Source organism: Sceloporus occidentalis, unplaced genomic scaffold, assembly GCF_023333645.1.
Source record: "Sceloporus occidentalis isolate IW3139 unplaced genomic scaffold, rSceOcc1.0.p SCAF_3, whole genome shotgun sequence".
Taxonomy (NCBI): Eukaryota; Metazoa; Chordata; class Lepidosauria; order Squamata; family Phrynosomatidae; genus Sceloporus; species Sceloporus occidentalis.
The window spans coordinates 4,639,010-4,660,547 of NW_028316983.1; the positions used below are offsets into that span (position 1 = coordinate 4,639,010).

The 21,538-nt window shown below is 45.8% G+C and overlaps 1 protein-coding gene across 1 annotated transcript; it reads right to left on the reverse strand.

Annotated features, from left to right (window-relative positions):
* Positions 1-1,901: 1,901 nt before the first annotated feature.
* PSMF1 (proteasome inhibitor subunit 1) lies at positions 1,902-17,777 on the reverse strand. The gene is made up of 7 exons (XM_089513512.1): positions 17,463-17,777; positions 16,124-16,276; positions 14,092-14,174; positions 10,759-10,953; positions 9,617-9,670; positions 6,938-7,096; positions 1,902-4,869 (listed from the first exon to the last, which is right to left on the reverse strand). Exons 1-7 carry the CDS (start codon positions 17,589-17,591, stop codon positions 4,818-4,820), a joined length of 825 nt encoding a protein of 274 aa, XP_089369638.1. The 5' UTR covers positions 17,592-17,777; the 3' UTR covers positions 1,902-4,817.
* Between the last annotated feature and the right edge of the window lie 3,761 nt (positions 17,778-21,538).

The window sequence follows — 21,538 nt, forward strand, 5'->3', positions numbered from 1 at the left end:
CGGCAACTCACTTTGCAAGTGGCATTTTTAAAAATTATTTTGTGTGTGTGTGACAGAATATGTGAATGCTTGTGTTTCCTTTCAAATTTGGCAAATGGATACAATGTGTGAATGCTTTTGCTACATATGTGTATGTAAGGCATTCTGGGGTGGCAATTGGAGGGAAAGCAAAGAAAGAGGATGCAGAGATGGCATTCTGAAGTGAGGTATTATTATTATATTATTATTATTATGACGGATTATGTGCATGCTTTGGCCTGGAAGGGAAGAGGTCCCAAAGAGGAGGAAATGCTGGGCTGGAAGCGAAGGAGAAGCTAGAGGCTGGCATTCAGAGGGAAGGCTCTGGAAATCCATGACTTTGGGGGAGTCACACTCTCTCAGCCTCAGGGGAAAGGCAATGGCAAATTTCCTCGGAACCAATCTTGGCAAGAAAACCCCAGGATGGGGTTGTTTTAGGGTTGCCATAATCTGCAATGACTCAAATACACACAACACACACACACCTGGAGGTTTTTAAATTTGAAAAGTTGACAGAATATGCGCACACAGCCGCCAGGTTTTTTTTAAAAAAAAGGAGGGGGGAAAGAACCCATTCGGTTGACGAAAGCAGAAGTGAATTTGACTGACAACAAAGGAGGCTCCATTTTAAAGCGGTACTGCAAATGTGAACTTCAGAGGGGCAAACTGCATTGATCAAGGTAAAGGGTAGTGGGAACTTGTAACTGGACTGATTCGGTATGGGGGCAACTGGATCTACCCAGGTCTACCCAGAGCAAATGGGCTAGTGGGAATGGGGCCTTAGTTTGCCATTTTGTTCCTGCAGTGGCCAAGAAGACACCTCTGGAAAACCCACGAACAGAACAGGATTGCAACCACTATCCCTCGTCTGTTCCTTTAGAACTGATACTGCAAGATAAATAGCCCATCCACCTGGAGGCAGCATGCTGCCATCATGACTAGCAGCCACTGTTTGAAACTGCTTTGGGTCTGGGGTATTGGTGAGAAAAACGATTGTTAAAGATGGCCACTCCTGCCAGCAACCACAACCACCTTACTAATGGTCACATTTTGTTCAGTAAAGGGCATCTCCATCATGACTTCAGTAATATGCTCATTTACTTTAATTGATTAACCAATTAAGCCCACCAGTAGCCAGGGAAAAGTTTAACAGATCATCACCTGCCAGCCCTAATTAGCAATAATGAATTTTAAGTATTATAGGAGGCAGCTAGATTCAGTTCGAAGACACCCTTGTGACAATGATTTGTAAGCAAAACGGACTGGTAAAACAGATCTACCAAATTGCTTTTGAGAGTCTGCCTTTGTTTTACACATCCCATAGTTACCAGGTAGTCCAGTCTGTCATACAGTGTCTTACAGCACCCTTGGGACTGTGCAAAAGAATGAGCTTTCGTAGACGTCAGTCTACTAACTCAGATCAAAAGTGCTACAAGACCCCTTTTCATACTGATATTCTAGACTAACACAGCTATGTCTCTGAAAAAAAAGTCTGTTTTTGAAACAGCTGCTAGAAGATTTTTGATTAACTGAATGCCTCCCCTACAGTTCAGGTGAAGGCACATGAGCTTCATTCGGTTCTGGAAGCATGGTCCCTCTCAAAACATAATACCTCCAACATTTCCCAACCTGGCATGTTCCAAGTGTGTTGGACTACAACTCCCATCATGACAGCCACTGACATCTGGAGGGTGCTGAGTCAGAGAAAGCCATTTTTCACATTACTGTAAGGCCTGGATGTGACTCCATGGTGAGTTTCTGAGCAATCCTGACTACCGGTTTTCTTTTATCACCTGGAGAAATAGTATATGCACCAGAACAATGAGATGCTTACTGTTTAAAAACCTGGGAAAACAATTCAAGGAGAAAAATGCAACAAAAACGAGAGAGAAAGAGACTTTTTAATGACTTTGCCTTTTGTGTCACTTGGCTAAACAACCAACAGCAGCCACCTGAAAGATTGGCAGGTTTACAAAAAACAAAGGATAAATTTGAAGTCACCCCTATTATAAATTCCAGTCCTTTCAACACTTGATTAATCCAAGGGATGTCCTCTGTCCCCTGTATGTTCAAGGTCTGTTATTTTGTTTTCAAGCAGTTGGAAAGAAAGCTACTGAAATATCTAAATTAAAATGAACTGGACTGAATGCAAAGACAACGTCCAGTTTGCTTCCTGCACTTATGGGCTGACATGAATTCTAGAAACCTGTCCAGCTGATTCATACAACTTTCCTTCTCTGCTTAACGGTTGATCTTTCAAAGCTCTTTTGCCCTGTTTTTGACTCCAGCTGATGTATGAACCAGAGATATGTAGCTAAGAACATGTCACACTTGAAAGAAATAAAGGAACCCTGCAACACACATAATACACACACACGTGTGTGTAAAATTGTCTTCCCATGGCAGCAAAAACAGCCAACAAAATCAAAATAAAGCTGCCAGCCCCTACAAAACAGCATAGGTAGCTCGCACAGGAGTAACTTCCTCAGAACCAAGGAACAGCTAAAATGGCAAAACCAACTTCTGGGATTGTGGGGATGTGTGTGATTACTTTGTGACCCTACAAAATAAAAAACCCTTCCCTACTCTGACGCTGCATGTACCATTGATCCTTGCCCTGCCGCTCATGGAGGTCTAATATGGGGCAGTAGAAAGATCTTCCAAATGCAATGTTACATCTCCCCGTTGGAACTCCACACCCCACTGAGAGGCATCTACCAACCACTCCTGAACAACAGACACATCCCAGCTGCATCTACAATGCAGAATTAATGTGGTTTGACACTGCTTTAACTGCTGTGGCTCAGTGCTAGGGAAGCCTGGGATTTATAATTTAGAGATATGTAGCCTTCTCTATCAAAAGAGCTCTAGGACTGCAACGAGCTACAAATCCCAGGACCCCATAGGATGGAGCCATGGCAGTGTCCAACTGCATTAATTCTGCAGTGCAGTAGCAGATTCCCCTAGGATGAGGACTTTAGCAATCTTGGAGGCCATCAACACTTGGGTAAGGGATTATGGGAAACTGGTTCTGAAAAAGCCACACCTTTGGCTCAACAGAGGGCCACTCAGTCCAGACACCTGGGCAAGCCTGCAAGCCATGCCACCATTTCAGTTGCTAAGCATTCCCTCCCCTTTACTGCAGAGAATGAAACACCTCTCAGAGCTGGCTTGGAGCATCCTCTGGGGAGACCAATTAACTTCTCAATTAACTAGGAAGTGGTTGGCAACCTTTCTTCCTGTTGCTTAGCAACAATAGGGGAAAATTGACTTTTTCCCCTCTAGAGAAGCCAAAATGGTTGCGAGGAAGGAGGAATAAAAGATCGTTTGCGATTAAGGGAAATTGGTGGTTGGGAGTGGGAGCAATGTGGCTTCAAGGGAGATGGAAAGCACAGCAGGTATGTGCAAAGTGGTCTTACATATAGCCTCTTTCCCTAGGCATCTGTTAATGTTTAGAGGATATTTAGTGGGCGGGGGGATAATGCAGGGGAACCCTACCAGTTGGATTTCAGCAGGACAGGCTGCAAACTTGCTTGCAACAGTGGCAAAATCATCAGTCCATTGGGGGCATGTCTGCTGTGGATACGGAAATGATGCATGGCACCAGGAAACACTTGGAGTTTTGTCTTTTCCACAGCACTGTTGCGATGTCAGCCAGCCCTCAAAAGCAAAGGCCACAACACCCAACAGGTATAAAACAACAGCAGGTGGCAAGCCAGAGGGTCACAAATGCCGTCCCTAAATGGTCACTAGTTGGGCTGTAGACTAAGGCAGCTCTTGCACTTCTCCCAATTCTATCTGCCTTTGCTCCTGGTGTCATAGTTCCAGTTTCTGCACAGCCAGCTCCATGCTATCATGAATGTGGCATCTGCACAGCTCACAATGGTAACTACAATGCACATAATTCACTAGACAGCTAGTGTACTGTTGGGCTTAGGATGCTCTAAGACAGTACTGGACAAACTGCCAGCAGGTCCATCATCAATGAGCCATTTTATGTGGGCACTAAGACCTGCCCCTTCTGCCCCCCTTTAAAAAACACAAACTGAATCAAAATTGACTTCTGGGTCACTTCCTGTTGAGGGATTCTGGGAGCTGTAGTTGCCGCAAAGAATTCTTCTAAACTCAGGGAGGCTGGCAAAAGAAGAAACTGTAAGTATTGTTGCCAGGTGGCCACATGTATTCTTAGTACAGCTTCTATAGCAAGCCAGCAAAATTAGAAACTGAGATGACCCTTGGCGTTAACAGTAGATGTGTCTGGTTTGAGTGACAAGTCAGGGAGGTGGGACTGTTTGTGGGCAGTGCTTGCAAGAGTCCCACCCCCCACATCGCCAAATCTGGCTTCCAAGCTGGGCCAAATAGACTACTTGGTTTCCCAGACATGGCTGTACACACCACATTTCAAGAAAAGGAATGATTCTGTTTTCACACAGTCACATCCCTTGAAAAATAACACACCCTCAGACCACACCAGTTATGCTCACAGCACAGCTGTAATCTTTAGCAAGTGTTAGTAGTCTCAAAACACACAGAAATGAGGTGTTGTGGAGCAAGTTAGTGGTAGGCAGCGCAAGGGGAAGAAAAAGAATGAATCAAAATCAAAATTTATCTGCACCCTGCCTCCTCTTCTGGTTTATGTGCTGAGAAATCAAAGCTAGATAGTCAGCCACAGCTAGGAAAAGGAATTGCTGCTCAGAAGGCTGAAGTCCATCAGAACTGGTACCCCAAATTATTTGGGGGGATGAGATGACTATATATCCCCCAACAGGAGGTGGTGCCAGGGTGATGTTTGGCATCTGTCACATGAACATGTCGTCGTAGTTTGGAGGTGGAAGATGGTCAGGATCAGGCCTGAAAGTGCAATAGAGAACATGAAGCATCACTTTCTATATTAAGTAAGCCTAAAATTAAACACACACACACACACAGAGCATTCATTGATCCCAATGACTCCCCCACCCAGAATTCCTGAAAATAGTAGAAATGAGCTGCCATGGGTCCCATATTGGGGGAAAGGAATACACTGCTTCCAAGTGTGCTGTAGTATCCATCTTTGGAGACTTTTAAACAGGATGGATGGCCACCCCTCAACGGGAGTGCTTTGTCTCTTCTTGCATGGCAGAATGTGGATGGACCTTGTATCTCTTCCAACAATATGATTCTACAAATATCTTGTTGGGGTAGAGTGGGAGGCAAAATGGGAACAGCTGGAGATTTGCAGCTAGTAGTGGTGTGCTGGTTTCGTTATTTCTTTCGGTTCAGCTCTACTTCCATGCTGAGGAAGGGGAACAGCAACCATGAAACTTGTACTGAGATGGGGAGTAACACCATCATGACCAATAGATTTCAGGCTGTTCCCTTCTTGCCTCACATCCCCGAAGGAGAGGAGAAGTAAGGGAGAGAGGGAAGGAGGATGAGGACTCTGGTGTGTGCCAGCAACAAGAAATTGCTAACATCCAAGACACAATCCTTCTTCATGTCTTTACTGCAGTCATTTCTCACCCAGCACTAAGGGACAAGTCTCTGCACTCCTTCTCATCTCTGCTGCTTTTTACTGTTCAGTCTTCCAGAGCCTAGAATTGGTTGAAAACAGTAGGTGTGCTGCTAACTGAAGTCTCGCTACAAGAGATCAGATCTTGCCAGCTGTTAAATCATAGAATCATAGAGTTGGAAGATATCGCAAGGGCCATCCAGTCCAACCCCATTCTACCATGCAGGAAATCTCAATCAAAGCACCTTGACAGATGGCCATCCAGACTCTGTTTAAAGACCTCTAAGAAAGTCACTGGCTACCAGTTCATTTTGCTGTACCATTTAAAAGGCTGGTTCTTGCCTTTTGAGTCTACAACCAACTGAACCCCATAATATTTTAGGACTCCTTGCTCCTTTATAAATCATAGAGTTGGAAGAGACCCCCAAGGGACACCCAGTCTAATCCCCTTCTGCCAAGCAGCAACAAACAATCAAAGCACTCCTGTCAGATGACCATCCAGTCTTTGTTTAAAAATTTCCAAAGAAGGAGACTGCACCAGACTCCAAGGGAGCATCTTTCACTGTCAAATAGCTCTTACCATCAGCAAGTTCTTCCTAATGTTTAGGTGGAATCTCTTTTTCTGTTTGAATCCATTGCTCTGTGTCCTAGTCTCTGGAGCAGCAGAAAACAAGTTTGCTCCATCCTCACCCTGATTGTGTTAAGATTATGGAAGCCCCAGTCCGCTTGACCTCACAGAAGTGCGGTGTGAGGCTATGGGGATGGCGGATTCCTACTTGTGGCCTCTAGGTTATGGGGTGTACTCCCTGGGTTAGTTTAACAAGCATGAAGAGAAAGAACAGAAATAATCTCATTTCAGTTGAAAATGAAATCTCTGTGTGTTTTTCTCAAATTCAACCAAGAATTGAGTATTTGTGCAGCAAAAAATAAGCACATTTCACAATAACATGGTAAATTTCATTTGTTTGTTTTTAGGTTCAAAAATAAACATTTTTCATGGACACTCAGGCCAAAGAGATCAAGAAACAAACACATGCGTGCAATAATTTTGTTACTGCTGCACCTAGATTTGAGCCGCAGCATGTCACCCCCTCCCAAGTATTTTATAAAATTGTGCCTAGGCCTATAATTTTGTCATATTGTTTTGGCTTATCATTTTAGTCACTTTACTACTCGACACTGTCAATTAAGTTTCAATAGCAACTTGTAGAACAAAAATTTGTGACAAGCCTTTTAGGGCTACTTGGATAAGATTTAAAAAATCAAGTGGGAAATTTTTAAAAAGAAAAGGAAGTAAATTATTGATGTTGGCAGACCTGCTGGATGCCTGTACTCTTTAGTAAATTAATAAAACTGAGGAGGACATTTTGATTTTCTGCCTCAGGTACTAAACTAATTGATTTCTCTTTGCCAGTTCCCGACACTCACCCACTCCGGTTTGCCCCTGGGGGACCAAAGGGGTCAAATCTTGCACCAGGAGGAACTGATCCAGGAGGAAGTCTACTCGGAAGTCCTGAAGATGGATCAATCATAGGATTCCGATATCCTGATCGAAGCGGGTCTGAGATCATTCCCCCTCTTCGGCCCCTGAGCAAGAGCAATAAAAATAGAGGTTAATGCTAGACAGACTGAGGCTGGTTCCTAGGCACACACTTCCATTCGATCCCCAGCTCCAGTTTACTTTTGGGATTAGTGCTTCCTCAGCTTTAAGACCGGACTTACAGCCAATTCATATTTTAGCACAATGGGCTTCCGGACAATGTAGTAAGATTTTATGGTGGGCATGTCATGTCTGATCTCAGAATCCATGAACTCATCATATATCAAACCAGATCCCTGATGCACTCTAGCCCAGTAAAGCCTCTTCTGAGTAGTTCCAATTTATTTAGTTCTAGTCTGCTCTTACTTGGAGCATTAAAATATTTGTGGGGGATATGTTTCCAGATAGAATGATAGAGTTGGAAGAGACCACAAGGGCTATCTATTCCAACCCCTGCCATGCAGGAAGGCACAACCAAAGCACCCCTGACAGATGACCATCCAGCCTCTGTTTAAAGACCTCCAAAGAAGGAGACTCCACCATTATCCAAGGGATTGTGTTGCACTGTCAAACAGCTCTTACTGCCAGAAAGTTTCTCCTAATGTTTAGGTGGAATCTCTTTTCCTATAGCTTGCATCCACTATTCCAGGCCCTACTCTCTGGAGCAGCAGACAACAAGCTTGCTTCCTCCTCAATATGACATCCCTTCAAATACTTACTTAAATCGGGCTATCATATCACCTCTCAACCTTCTCTTTTCCAGGCTAAACATACCCATCACCCTAAGTCTCTCCTCATAAGGCATGGCTTCCAGACCCTTCACCATTTTGGTTGCCCTTCTCTGGACATGCTCCAGTTTCTCAACATCCTTTTTGAATTGTGGTGCCCAGAACTGGACACAGTCTTCCAGGTGAGGCCTGACCAAAGCAGAATAGAGTGGCACTATTACCTCCCTTGATCTAGACACTATACTTCTATTGATGCAGCCTAGAATCACACTCATCTTTTTAGTTACTGCATCACCCTGTTGACCCTGTGGTCTACTAGGACTCCTAGTACATGTAGTCTTGTTAAGCCAAGTGTCCCCTATACTATATCTATGCATTTCATTTTTTCTGCCTAAGTCCAGAACCTTACATTTCTCTGTGCTGAAATTCATTGTGTTAGTTTTGTTAGTTGGCCCAGCTTTCTAATCTATTCAGGTCATTTTGAATTCTGATCTTGTCCTCTGGGCTATTGGCTACTCCTCCTAATTTGATGTCATCTGCAAATTTGATAAGCATGCCCTCCATTGTTTCATCCGTAAAGACACTGAATAGCACTAGGCCAAGGGCAGATCCCCTGTAGCACCCCTTTGGTCATAGATGTACTGTGACACTGCAAAACTGCAGATAATAATGAACCTATTGAAATGAATGACTTCTGGCAGAAGTTGACCATAGAGCTGTGCTGCAGGACCTAGAGAGTTTCCTAGAGAGAACACCTCTCTAGGCATTTCTAGGTCCTCCAGCCCAATTCTATGAACAACTTTTGCCACAAGCATACCACAGAATTGTGTCGGAGGACCTAGAAAATGCCTAGAGCGAACATATTTTTTTCAGATGTGGGTTAGTGAAACCATGGGTACCAGTCCTGGAGATACAGGAATCATATTGTATGTCCAGTTTTGGACAGTGCACTTTATGCAGGATGTGGCATCTGTATTTGAAATTATGCACTACTGTGAGCAGGTCTTCTCAAAGCTAATTTCAGCCAATGATTAAATGCATTCCAGGTTCACAAATAAACATTTGGGAAGACAGCTGTGGTGGTATCAGGTTGTAGCTATTGGGGGGTAGACAAGATGAGAGTGCTGCTTTTTGAATTTGCATATATGTACATGAGATATCTTAGGCTACATCCACATTGAGGAATTAGTCCAGTTTGACACCACTTTAACTGCCACGGCTGGATGGCTATGGAATTCTGGGAATTGAAGTTTTGTGAGATAATCAGCTTTCCTTTCTGAGTCAGAGAGCTCTGGAACTACAACAAACTTCAGTTCCCAGAATTCCATAGCATCCAGCCATGACAGTTAGAGTGGTGTTAAACTGGATTATTTCTGTAGTGCTGATGCAGCCTTAGAGATGGGACCTAAGTTTAAACACAAAATTCATGCATGTTTCATATACATCTTATACATATAGGCTGAAGGTAATTTAATTCATTATTTTGAAAATAAATTTGTGCATGAAACAAAGATGGTGTACACCGAACCACCAGAAAACAAAGGTGTCACTATCCTAGTCACCCATGAAACAAGTTTTGGGTTTTTTTGGAACGTTTTGGATCTTAGAATTCCCAATGAGTCTGTACTATAGTAAATCTGTTATTACTGATTAAGATACATTTACCATTTATGAAGGAATCAGAGTTGGGTGGCATAAAAGTAGAGGAGTTGAAGGTTTGTTGTACCAACTCCATAGCCCCAGACAAGCAGCATATTGGCAGTGATTCTGTATGCTGTTCCCGTCGCTCTGGGAAAGGGACTTTTAAAAAAGGCCCTTTAGATAAAGAGAGAAACTTACCCAAAGGGGTCCAAATCTTCTCCACCAACAGCAAAGGGTCCCATGGGGTCTTGCCTAAAAAGGAGGGCAGATTCACTCAGATTTTGGACAAGTTTGAACAGTCCTAGTCCTTCATTTAATAGAGAGGCAAACACCTGTAGCAGCCTTTACAACCAGGTTGGCCAACTGCTTGCTCCTTGATTTCTTTAAAGGGTTTTTAAAAATTAAAAATACATAGCTACATTATGTACTTATTTCTTAAAAGACTTAAATTCTATGCTTTTATTGTGAGACCTTGGGGAAATTTAGAAACAGGACTATATAAACAGTTTGAAACAATTCCCAACTAAAATGGTACAATAATTTAAACAGGATAAAAGAATATTAGTTAAAGAAGTTAAAACAGTTTTAAAGGCTGTAACAATTTAAAACTATGTACATGTATATTTAAAGCCGGCATAGTGTAGTGTTTGAGTGCTGCACTGGGAGACTTGGAAACCAGGGTTCAAATATCTGCTTTGAAACTCACTAAGTGACCCTGAGCAAGTCACGCTTTCTCAACCTCAGAAGAAGGCAAAGGCACCCCCCTAAACAAATCTTGCCGAGAAAACCCCATGGTAGGATTGCCCTAGAGTTGCCATAAGTCATAAATGACTTGAAGGTACACAACGACAACAACCACCACCCTCTATCTTGGAGACATCACTTTATTAGACTACAACTTCCCAAATTCCCCAGTCAGCATGAGGCACACAACAATAACAGCAGCTAAATGGAATTTTATCAACTATGATGCTGACTATAACACATTTAGTTTCTTTTCCCCTTCCATTTCCATTGACTGTTATGGGATTACGCTAAAGTGGGACATCTGTGAATTTCAACAGCAAACTCTAATGTCAGGTTTTATTTTCAAAAACTTAGAATTCTGGGGATTTTGTTGGGCTACATACGAGTTTGTAACCCACACATGGCCAAGACTTTCCCTACTCCTCATTTAATGCCAGCCTCCAGGTATGAAGTGACACCAAAATACAGTAGGAGCATCCCTAAGCAGGCAATAGATATTATTCTCGCCATCATGACTAACTTCCAATATGCTGCCTTGTGAGGTCCAAGAGGTGCCCACTCTTTGTCCTCTCCTGCTTTGCAAAGGAACTCACCAGTTGGGTTGCCGGCTGCCATGAGGATGTCGAGGTGGGATCCACAGTGGGTCGTGGTCAGGCGGGTTGGGAGGAGAGGGGTTCCTCTCATGCTTGGGCTCCTCCCTGGTGCGGATGTGTTCTTTGGTGTCCTCAAAGGGAGAGACAATGTGGTGGACGATTCGTGTCTGCAGTTCCTCTGTGTTCTGGTAGACCCTGTTGGGGCAGGAAAGTCAGAGAGGCGGTTAAAGTCTGGGCCAGTCTAATTTTCGTCAAAGGCAAAGTGTAGAGGCCCAAGAAATCATGTCTAGCCTAGCTTCATGGGGCAAACCAGGCTCTTCTAAGCCAGTGCCTTCCAGATGTGCTAAAATGCAATTCCCAGCATGACTGATGGCTTGGATCAAGAGTATTTCATAGAATTATACAGCTGGAAGAGACCACAAGCGGCATCCAGTCCAACCTCATTCTGCCGTGCAAGAAGACACCATCAAAGCTCCAAAGGCTCCAAGGTTGACTCAGCCTTCCAGGTCAGTAAAATGAGTACCCAGCTTGGGGGTAATTGGCTTACAGACAGTAAACAGCTTAGGGAGTGCTGAGTTCACTGATAAGCGGTAGAGAAGCTGGCGGCCCAGAGAGCGCGCGATCCGGCTTCTAAGGGGCCTCCGGAGGCCCCTTAGAAGCTGGCGTGGGGCTGCCGGCTCCCCAGGTCTTCGGAGGCCTGAGAAGCCGGCGGCCGAGCACATGCACCTGGTGTATAAGACGGCCCCCGACTTTTGACCCCATTTTAGAGGGTCAAAAAGTCGTCTTGTATGCCGGAAAATACGGTACTTAAACAAGACTATCATGTCACATTTTCTTCCCCATGGCTGAACATCCTCAGCTCCCTAAGCAAGACCTCATAAAGGTTGGCGGTTTCCAGACCTTTCACCATTTTGGTCACCTGCCTTTAGTCATGTTCCAGTTTCTCAACATCCTTTTTGAGTTGTGGTGCCCAGAACTGTGCACAATATTCCAGGCGAGGCCTGACCAAAGCAGAATGGAGTGCTACTATTACTTCACTTGAACTGGATTATATTTCACTGTACAAATGTGCCCAAATATTAATATTGTTAGGTGTGTGTGTGTTCTCTTACCTCGCCCCCCGACACCCCCTTTGGGCATGTCCAAAATTAGGACTTGGAGAAAAAGAATGCTATAAATAAATATAATAATAGTGACAATCATAGTCTCAAGCTGAGGTGTGGTAAGGTGTGGCAGAAGGCATGGTCAACACCTGCTTTATTAGTAGGAAAAAGAGTCATTTCTCCAATACTGAGTCCATGAACAAGTCTGACCACTTTTAAATTCGACTCATGCTCAGACAAGAGAGGTTGTTCTAGTAGATTTATTTTTAGTCTACCTCATGCCACATACATTTTTTTGAATGTTAACACAACTATGATATTGTTTACAGAAGCTTGACTCAACCACAAAAATGCTCCTCTATTCCCATTACAGTTTACATTTAAAACGAAAGGCAAGTTTCTAGTCCTCATGGTGAAACCAAAAATAAGCTTACCAGGGTGCAGTTCACGCTTGGCCAAATCTCCACACCCAGTGAAAATGTGAAGAAGATAGTCAGGGCATAGGGCTTTAATATAACACCTTGCTCCGCCTCACAATTAGCAAAATTCAAAATCATGCAACAGACGCTGTGCAAATTGCCTACCTCATGTAGGGAGCAAAAATGTTTTATTTTATTAATTGTATTCTGAGTATTTATACCCCACTCTTCACCCACAAAGACTCGCAGAGTGATTTGCAGATTATTAATCTGACAGTTGGCAAAGACCTTTGGCTACATCTCGTTGCACTGAGGTGGGATGACCATATGCAACCCTGATTTGCATGCATCTGCACAGCTGAAGAGCCCACTGTGTGTACATGTATACACACAGAGAGACATTTCTATGTGTGCCTCTCTACAAATAAAATTCTTTATGGATTTTTCTGCTTATAGAAAACAGCTCCATTGCAGTCTGAAGGCACTATATATATCTCAGGCTGCATCTGCACTTCAGAAATAATGAAGTTTGATACCACTTTAACTGTCATGGCTCAGTACTATAAAATTCTGGGATTTGTAGTTTGTCGTGCATCAAGAGCTCTCTGACAGAGAAGGCTAAATATCTCACAAAACTACAAACCTCAGAATTCCATAGCACTGAGCCATGCCAGTTAAAGTGGTGTCAAACTGCATCATTTCCATAGTGCAGATGCACCCTCGGTCTGACACTTGACTAAGCATACCTGGGCCTGGCCAGTGGCTTGCAAGTTCAGCAGAAGCTTAATGGTAGAAAAATAGTTTTTTTCAGTTCAATTGCCAGGATCCCATTTATGTTGACCTCCATCACTTCCTGGAAATATTTCACCAGCCATAAGAGAAAACAAAATACTGTATATAATGTACAAGTCTAGAAATGTTTGTGCAAAAACTGATCCCCAAAAGCTGGGTTGACTTAGCCACAGGTCAATGTAAGTACTGTATTTTACATTGAACTCTTTCCCTTCTCTGAGTAGAGTGGCAAAAGGTAAGAGCTTAGTTCATTCTGGGGCTCACCCAAAAGAAGCACCAACCCCATCTACTCTTTCCACCACGATGCTGCTTCTGGCCTTTTTGAATACTTGGATGGGAAAATGGCAGTGGTGGCACCCCTTTGGTGCTTCCCCTCAAAGGAGTGCCAAGAGGAACTGGGCTTAGAAGGATCTGAATAAGACATTTCTGTATGAAGACATTAAACGTCATCCTTTATATCCTATGTAACATGCCCCTAAGTTTTACCCTCGACTTATCCATGAGTCATATCAAAATCCATAATTTTGGTCCTAAAACATGTCCTTGACTTCTATATGAGATCGACTTATAGTTGAGTATATATGGTAGATCATTGTGGCCCAAAGCTACAAAGTAGTTTTGTAGCACTGTGTAGAGTATATATTGAATGAACTGGTTTTTACCTAGGTGTTAACTCACTATTCAACAATTGATTCAGTGGGTGTCTTCTATATGGGACTACCTGGTAGGATTCCAGCCTCTCTCTGTGTTGTACTGTGCGGGTTCTACAATCTAACCAAACAGGATTCTTCTTGGTTTAATTTGCTACTGGTACGTGAGATGGCACTCCAAGACCTCCTTCCCAAACTGATGGAATCATGTGGCCCTAAGGGGCTGCTGGAGTCTAACCCTCATTGCCTTTTCTGGCCCCATCACTGGGTATGCTGGCCAGGGCTGATGAGACTAGCAGCCCAACAACATCCCAAAGGCCATGTGATTTTCACCCTGGACCTACAAAGTTGAAAAAGAGCAACAGTTACTTGTCAAAATCAGCCAGGTGTTCCGGGTTGACGTAGTCAGTCACCTTCAAGGTCAAATCTGCCACTTTCTGGGATTTGGGCTCCTGGAGGGGGAAGGAAAGAAGACAGCACTGAGTTTGGGACTGCCATAAAATATAGGGGGCAGTCCACATTTGCAGGAGAGTGAGGTGGGACACTAGTAGAGAATGAGGAATGCCTTATTTAAGGGGAGACAGGTGCAAGAATGCTTGGCACTGCCCTCCACCACACTGCTCCTTCCATGTACATCCCAGGGAAAGGGCACCCTTGCAGCCATGACAAATAGATGTGTGAAGCCTTACTGTCCCCTAGATACACAGCTAGAGGCAGGTTGGTGGGAGATGGTTCTTTCTATCCTCTTCTCTGTGCAAATTCCTACTCCTTTTCATTGATTTAGCCTCTCCTTCATTTGGCCTGCTTTCTACTAACATCAAAAACAACCACAACCATAGAGTGTTGCTACCCAGAGCTGTTAATTTCTTGCTGTGGGCCAAGCCTACAGAGTCTGTGACACAGCTGCAGAAGAGAGCAGGTTCAATCGCTGGCAGCTCCCATTAGAACTGGCTGAGATTAGTATGCAAAAGGATCTTGTAGCACCTTTTAGACTAACTGAGGTGCGTTACAGACCGCCTAAAAGCGGCAGTCTGACGGCGCTGCTGGTTGCTCCGCGAGGGAGCTGTAGCAGCCAAACTGCGCGGCTCCCGCGCAGAGCAAAAAAGAAGCCCGTGGCGCGTTACACACCGCCATAAGGGACATCCTTAGGATGTCCCATTTTGAAAAAGGGGCGTCTCTTCCAGACTCCCCTTACCCTATTACGGACAGAGTCCGTAACCAATGGCGGCGGCTGTTCCACATGGCCGCCGCCATTTTGACGTAGTGGACGCTCTGCGTCCGCACGTCGCAGCCCAGAAGTGACGCTGTGAGTGCGCACTTTGGCACTTGCGGCGTCTCTTCCGGGTTGCTGGAAGGAGTGCGATTTTTGTGCTCCTTCTTTGCAGCGCAGAGGAGTCACACGGCTTGGCTGCTGCGACTCCTCCGCGCTGCAACCGGCAGCGGCCCGAGACTGCCCCTTTTGGGCGGTCTGTAACAGGCCCCAAAATGGCACTTCTTCCCGTGGCGTGGTTATGATGCTGCGAGGCGCCAATGGTGCACTCGTGACATCATAAGCGCCGTGCGACGTGCAGACGCTATGTGTCCGACACGTAATAATGGCGGCGCCTGTGTGTATAGGGTTGTTTTTCCCTGTGACCTTTTCCAACTACAGTATTGTTCTCTACATCCCTCTGCAACCTGGTAGTGTTTCTTCTGGCTTTCTGCAAGACATGCCCCACATCTCTGTTGTGGAAGGCCTGGAGGGAACAAGTGAACTGGGGAGTTGTTGTCCAGCACCTTCAAATAGCCTGATGTTAGGGTTGTGGAATGCTAGATGGAACATCACTGGGTCGTGGAAGGCCAGAAGGAAGCATGCATTGGGCATGCAGGCTGGGGAATTGTAGCTCAACATCTTTGGAGGGCACAAGGTGGCAGAAAGTCAGAGGAAACAATGCCAGGGGTGTGCAAGGCCAGAAGGAACAACGCCAGAGGTGCAGAAGGCCAGAGGGAACAATGTCAGGGAAGGGTAAGGCTAGAAGGAATAACACCAGGATCACATACGTTCAGAGCGAACAACACCAGGATTGCAGAATATCAGGGTTAGAGAACATCAGAAAGAACAAAGCCAGGGTCAGATGGAACAATGCCGGGATGGTGGAAGTTCAGAGGGAACAACACCAGAAGGTTAGAGGGAACAATGCCAGGGATGTGGAAAGCCAGAGGTTGCAGGAGTTATGGAAGGTGGCTAGACCCATGGTGTGGTTAGCTTTATACTCCATAGACCACAGATCATAACTCCCTTTCCTCGCCATTCTTCAAGGCAGAAATTCTGGAAATGAAGGAGGGGAATTGCATGGCCATCGCCACATCCTCCTCCATTGCCAGAGGCACACTGCACTCTTCGGGAAGGAAGCCACCTCACCATGACGTTGAGGATGATACTGCCATCCATCATGATCGCCTTCAGGAGGAGGTCGCGGGAGTCGTCCTTCAGCCGGTAGCGCAGGGTGTAGAGCTCCTTGTCTGCATTCCACCCGGTGGGGAGCATCTCCGACTTCCTCTCGTTGGCACCTGGCTGGGCAACAGTCATTCCCCCCAAAGAAGAGAGAGAGGTGATGTTTTGGCTCAGTTCCACCATTTCAAGCAGTTGAGGAAGGGCTCAGGACATACCCAGGGACTTTTTTGGACTACAGTTCCCAGAATCCCCCAGCCAGTGGCCATGCTTGCTGGGTGAAGTCTGGGAGCTATGGTCCAAAAAAGTCACTTTCTCATAACATTGGACGTAGCTACACTAGATATTAATTTTATCTAAGAGCTAGGGCAGTGCAGTGGTTGGAGCATCAGGATGGGGCATGGGAGATCTAGCTTCAAGTCTCCATTGGAACAATAAACCCCTTTGGAGCCAGTCACACAAATTCTGGTCCGGCCTACCTCACAAGGTTGTTGTGAGGATGAAGTGTAGGATAGAAGAGTCTGATTCTTGTCACAATTTATGGATCATTATTGTTTTGAGCCCTTCTCTCACTCACTCATTCTCCATCGCAAGTTAAAGTGATGTCAAACCAGATTGTTTTGGCCATGCGAATGCAGCCTTAGTCATGTTCAAAATGGAGGACCTTTTGGAATTCTTCCTGGACAGAAGGCTGAAATGGAGGACATGTCTAGGAAAAGGAGAGCCTCTGGTCACCTTGTCTCTGTCTGCTAAGGTGAGGAGGAGCCCTGCCAAGGGAGTGAAATTGGCAACCCATTCCTGGACCCTGTCTGCTGAGGGAGCAGAGGAGCCTTGCCAGGGGAGTGAAACTGTCCACTCTCTTCCTGGACCCTGCCTCCCAAGGGGGGCAGAGGAGCTTTGCCAGTGGAGTGGAGTTGGCAACCTCTCTTCCTGGACCCTGCCTTCCAGGGGAATGAAATTGGCCACCCTCTTCTTGGATCCTTCTTGCCATGGGGCAGAGGAGCCTTGCCAGGGGAGTGAAGATGGCCACCCTCTTCCTGGACCCTATTTTCCAAGGGGCAAAGGAGCTCTGCCAGGAGAGTGAAGGGGGCCACTGTGTTCTTGGACCCTGCCTTCCAAGGGGGCAGAGGATCCTTGGTAGGGGGGTAAAACTGGCAACCTCTCTTCCTGGACTCTGCCTTATAAGGGGGCAGAGGAGCCCTGGCAGGGGAATGAAGTTGGCAACCTCTCTTCCTGGATCCTGCTTCCAAGGGGCAGAGGAGCCCTGCCAGGGGAGTGAAATTGGCAACCCCTCTTCCTGGATCCTCACCTGGTCCCCAGGCCCCAGGCAACGGTAGTCGTGGGTGATGAGCTTCCAGTGGAGGTAGCAGAGGAGGGCATCTTGAGGGCAGGAGATCCCAGGAGCCACCGAGTGGAAGAGCAGCTCCAAGCCAGCCATGGCGCCTCCTTTGCCCCCTGAAGAACGTGGGAAGGGGCAGACACGTGTCAGGAGCAGAAAAAAACACCACCACCAGCAGCAGCAAGAGCAACAAAGAGGGATGGAACTGAGGCCCCAAAGTGAAAGGGAACCAGGAGAGGGACAAAACAGCTGCGTGCCAATAGGAAAAAGGGCTGTCCGTCCCCATAAATAGGTCCGGCTGGAAACAAGGAGCCCAGCACTTTGGTTCCGGGGCTTTTCTTCCAAGCCTGCATCCACACTGCAGAAATAAACCCGGTTTGGCACCGCTTTTACTTGTTGTCTGGCTCCTTGCTATGGAATTCTGGGAGTTGGAGTTTGTTGTGGGCCCAGAGCGGAGCAGAGCTCCGCTCTGGGCCCCACAACAAACTCCAACGCCCAGAATTCCATAGCAAGCAGCCAGATAAAGAGTTAAAACGGTGCCAAACCGGGTTATTTCTCCAGTGTGGATGCAGGCTTGGAACCCATTGTGGATGCAGTTCAAAGTACAAATGTAGTTTGCACTCAGTTTATTCTGCAGAGGGGAGAGGACAGGAGGAGGAAGTGTCTTGCCTTTCCCAGGAGGCTCAGGCAGTGGCATCCTTAGGGCCAGGGTCACCCAATGGGGTCACTCATGGTGTCACCCACCCTTTGATCTCCTGTCATTTCACACCATACAGAATCCTTGGAAATGCCGGGTAGATGCAGCGCCAGAGGAGCACCGTGATGGCGCCCTCCATGTGGTGCGGCGTGCGGCATTATGCTGGCCTGGGCATGTGTCGTATGGATGCCGCTCCCCAACTTCGCCCCTAGGCCAGTAGGGTCTCTTCCCCTTGCTTAAGGTGTCACCTGGTGCCATCCGCACCCTCTGCGCCCCCTTAGTGATGCCACTGGGCTGAGGCAACAGCAAACTGCTGCAGCCTTTCCTACCTTGTCTGGTCTCCCTCATTAATAACATTTGCCATCCTGACCCAACTCTGATGTTGCTTGGCCACACTTGTCCCAGTTTTCATGTGTGAAATCTTGGAGGGCATGCAGTTAGTCAGGGATGCTGCAGTTTACATTGCGGAGCCCATAAAAAGCAGAGGTTGAACTCAATGACTTTCAAGATTCCATCCAACTTTTATGACTCTATCTCAAATCTTGGGGGAAAGTTACTTTTTGTTGGACTGTAGTCCTTAAAATCCTTTGCACACGTTGCCAAGAGGATTCTAAACATTCTTCCAGTCCAAAAAGAAGCAATTTTGCCCTAGCAGTTCTAGCCTGAAATCTAGGCTAGCTGGTTCCCATGGGGGAAGGTGATCCTTTTTATGTCTCAATAACTGTACGATCAGAGAAAGTGCAGAGATGGGAACCGTAGACAGTCTTTGGAAGCCAGATTTCTGTCTTTGGGACCCTCTGGGTGCTGAGTGAATTGCCAAAAATGCCCACAAAAATGGGAAGTGGTTAGAAGGACTTGTCTGGGTTTGAAAAGTGGCCTTATAAGTCACTTAAAAGTTGAATTGCGGTTGCTGGAGGCTTCCAGGAATAGAAATTCACCCTTATTTTTGGCCAAAAAAGGGTAATTTAGAAACCTAGTGGGTCCTGGGCTGCAGAAACAGCTCTGGGGGCTTCATGCGGGCCAAAGGCCACCTATTGACTCTTTGGCTCCTGGACTTTCTTCTTTTTGTTTAATTAAAATTTTATCAACAATAACAAACACAAATAAGAAACAAAAATCAATATGCACTTCCATAATTAATCTGATTTCCCAAAAAGCTCGTATAGCTCATTATTCCAGACTTCTGATTTATCATACCTTTGTTGAGAGTCTCAAGCAGTAGTATTCTTAAGAAGCACAATGGTTAAATCTATTTACTTTTAAGACTTCCCACCTCTTCTTACAAAATTTTATAGCTGAAGCCCACTCTTTCTTCTGTAATATTCACATTTTTGTTATATAGTCTGGCTGTTCACACATATCTACTAGTTTGAATAACCATTCAGTCTATCAGAGGGACTTTTGTTGTTTTCCAATATTTCGCTAACAGTAATCTGGCAGAGGTTACCATGTATAATATTAACTCCCGCACTTTATAACATCAAGATGCATGGGGCCAGGCAACAGCAATGTGCGGTCAAGGTGGGAATAGTTATTAATGAGGAAAAATACACAAGCTAGAAAAGGGTGCAGCGGTTTGCTTTTGCCCAAGTCTACAGGGAAGAGCAAGATTTCATGCCGTCACCTCCTCTCCATCCAGCTAAGTGAACTGACTTTGAACACAGCTTGCCACAAGTGAAGTCAGCTGAGGACGAAGGTGGACACTAGGAGGGAAGAGACAAACTGTTTTAAAAGCAGCCGGAAAATTGGGACGAGAGAGGATTCGAGAATTTAGGGCTGTCCCTGCAAAATTGGGACAGATGGAGACTAAGGGTTACTTTCTTCTGAAGGCCTTTGGTTCTTCCCCACTTCCAAGAGCCACTGACCATGTACTTTCCGGGGACGCTCTGCCATGGCTATTGAGACTTGCCCCACATGATGCAAAGAGGAGGATGAGGATGAAGGGGCAGATGTTGGGAGGATAACATTGGCCTCCGTTCCGTGCGGCTGCCTGGCTGGGCAGCCTTCCTGGTTGCCAGGCAATGGAGCCTACTAGGTTCTGCATTCCATCTTGGTGGCTTCTGCTAAGAGAGAGACACCCAAAGCCTAAACGAGTCCCTTTTTTCTCTTTTGGAGATGTATACTTGTCCCTCTACATTTGTTGGGAGCAGAGGACCCCCGTGAATGTGGAAAACCCGCCAATAACAAAAACACCATGTTTTTACCTGAGAGAACACCTCTCTAGGAATCTGTGTGGTCAACATCTACCAGAGATTGGCCATAAAATAGCGCTGGAGGAGCTACAAATGCCTAGTGGACTGTTCTCTGTAGGAATTTCTAGGGCTTTCAGTGAGACTTTTGGTTAAAGTTGACCATCAAGTTGTGCCGGAGGACCTAGATATTCCTAGATATAGTCTCGCCCAGCAGAGCTGTTCAAGGTGGTTAGGGAATTAACTCAATTGCCGACCACCGTGAACCCTTTACTAGAACCAACTGTAGCCTGCTGTGACGCTTTCAATGACTTTTTCGCCGATAAAATCCCTGAGATAAGAGCTGATCTGGACGCTGGCTTTTCGTCAGAATCAATACGAGAGGTATCCAATGACTCTGGAAGCAAGGTTATTCTGGATCGCTTTGAGTTTGTAAATACCGAGGACGTGGACAAGCTCCTTGGAACTGTTAGGAGGACAACTTGCCCTCTTGACCCTTGTCCTTCTTGGCTGACCGTTCAGGGAGGAGATGCAATAAAGACATCATTACAACTTATAATTAATGCATCTCTACAGGAGGGCTCATTTCCATCCACCTTGAAGCAGGCAATTGTGAAACCAATTCTAAAGAAACCCTCCCTAGATCCCCTGCTGAGAAATAACTATAGGCCGGTCTCCTTATTACCATTCTTGGGCAAGGTGATTGAGAGGGCAGTGGCCCTCCAACTCCAAGATGTCTTGGATGAAACCGATTACCTGGACCCATTTCAAACTGGCTTCAGATCAGGGTTCGGCGTTGAGACTGCCATGGTTGCCTTAATCGATGATCTCTGTCTGGGCATCGACAGGGGAAGCGTGACCCTGTTGTTGCTCTTGGACATCTCAGCGGCCTTCGATACCATCGACCATGGTATCCTTCTGGAACGCTTGAGGGAATTAGGTATTGGGGGCACTGCGCTCCAGTGGCTCCGGTCCTACCTCTCGGGAAGGTTCCAGATGGTGAAGCTGGGGAACAGTTGCTCTCGTAAAAAAGAGCTGACATCTGGCGTCCCTCAGGGCGCCATTCTGTCCCCCACGCTATTTAACATTTACATGAAGCCGCTGGGATAGACCATCCGGAAGCATGGAGCTCGGTGTTATCAGTATGTTGATGACACCCA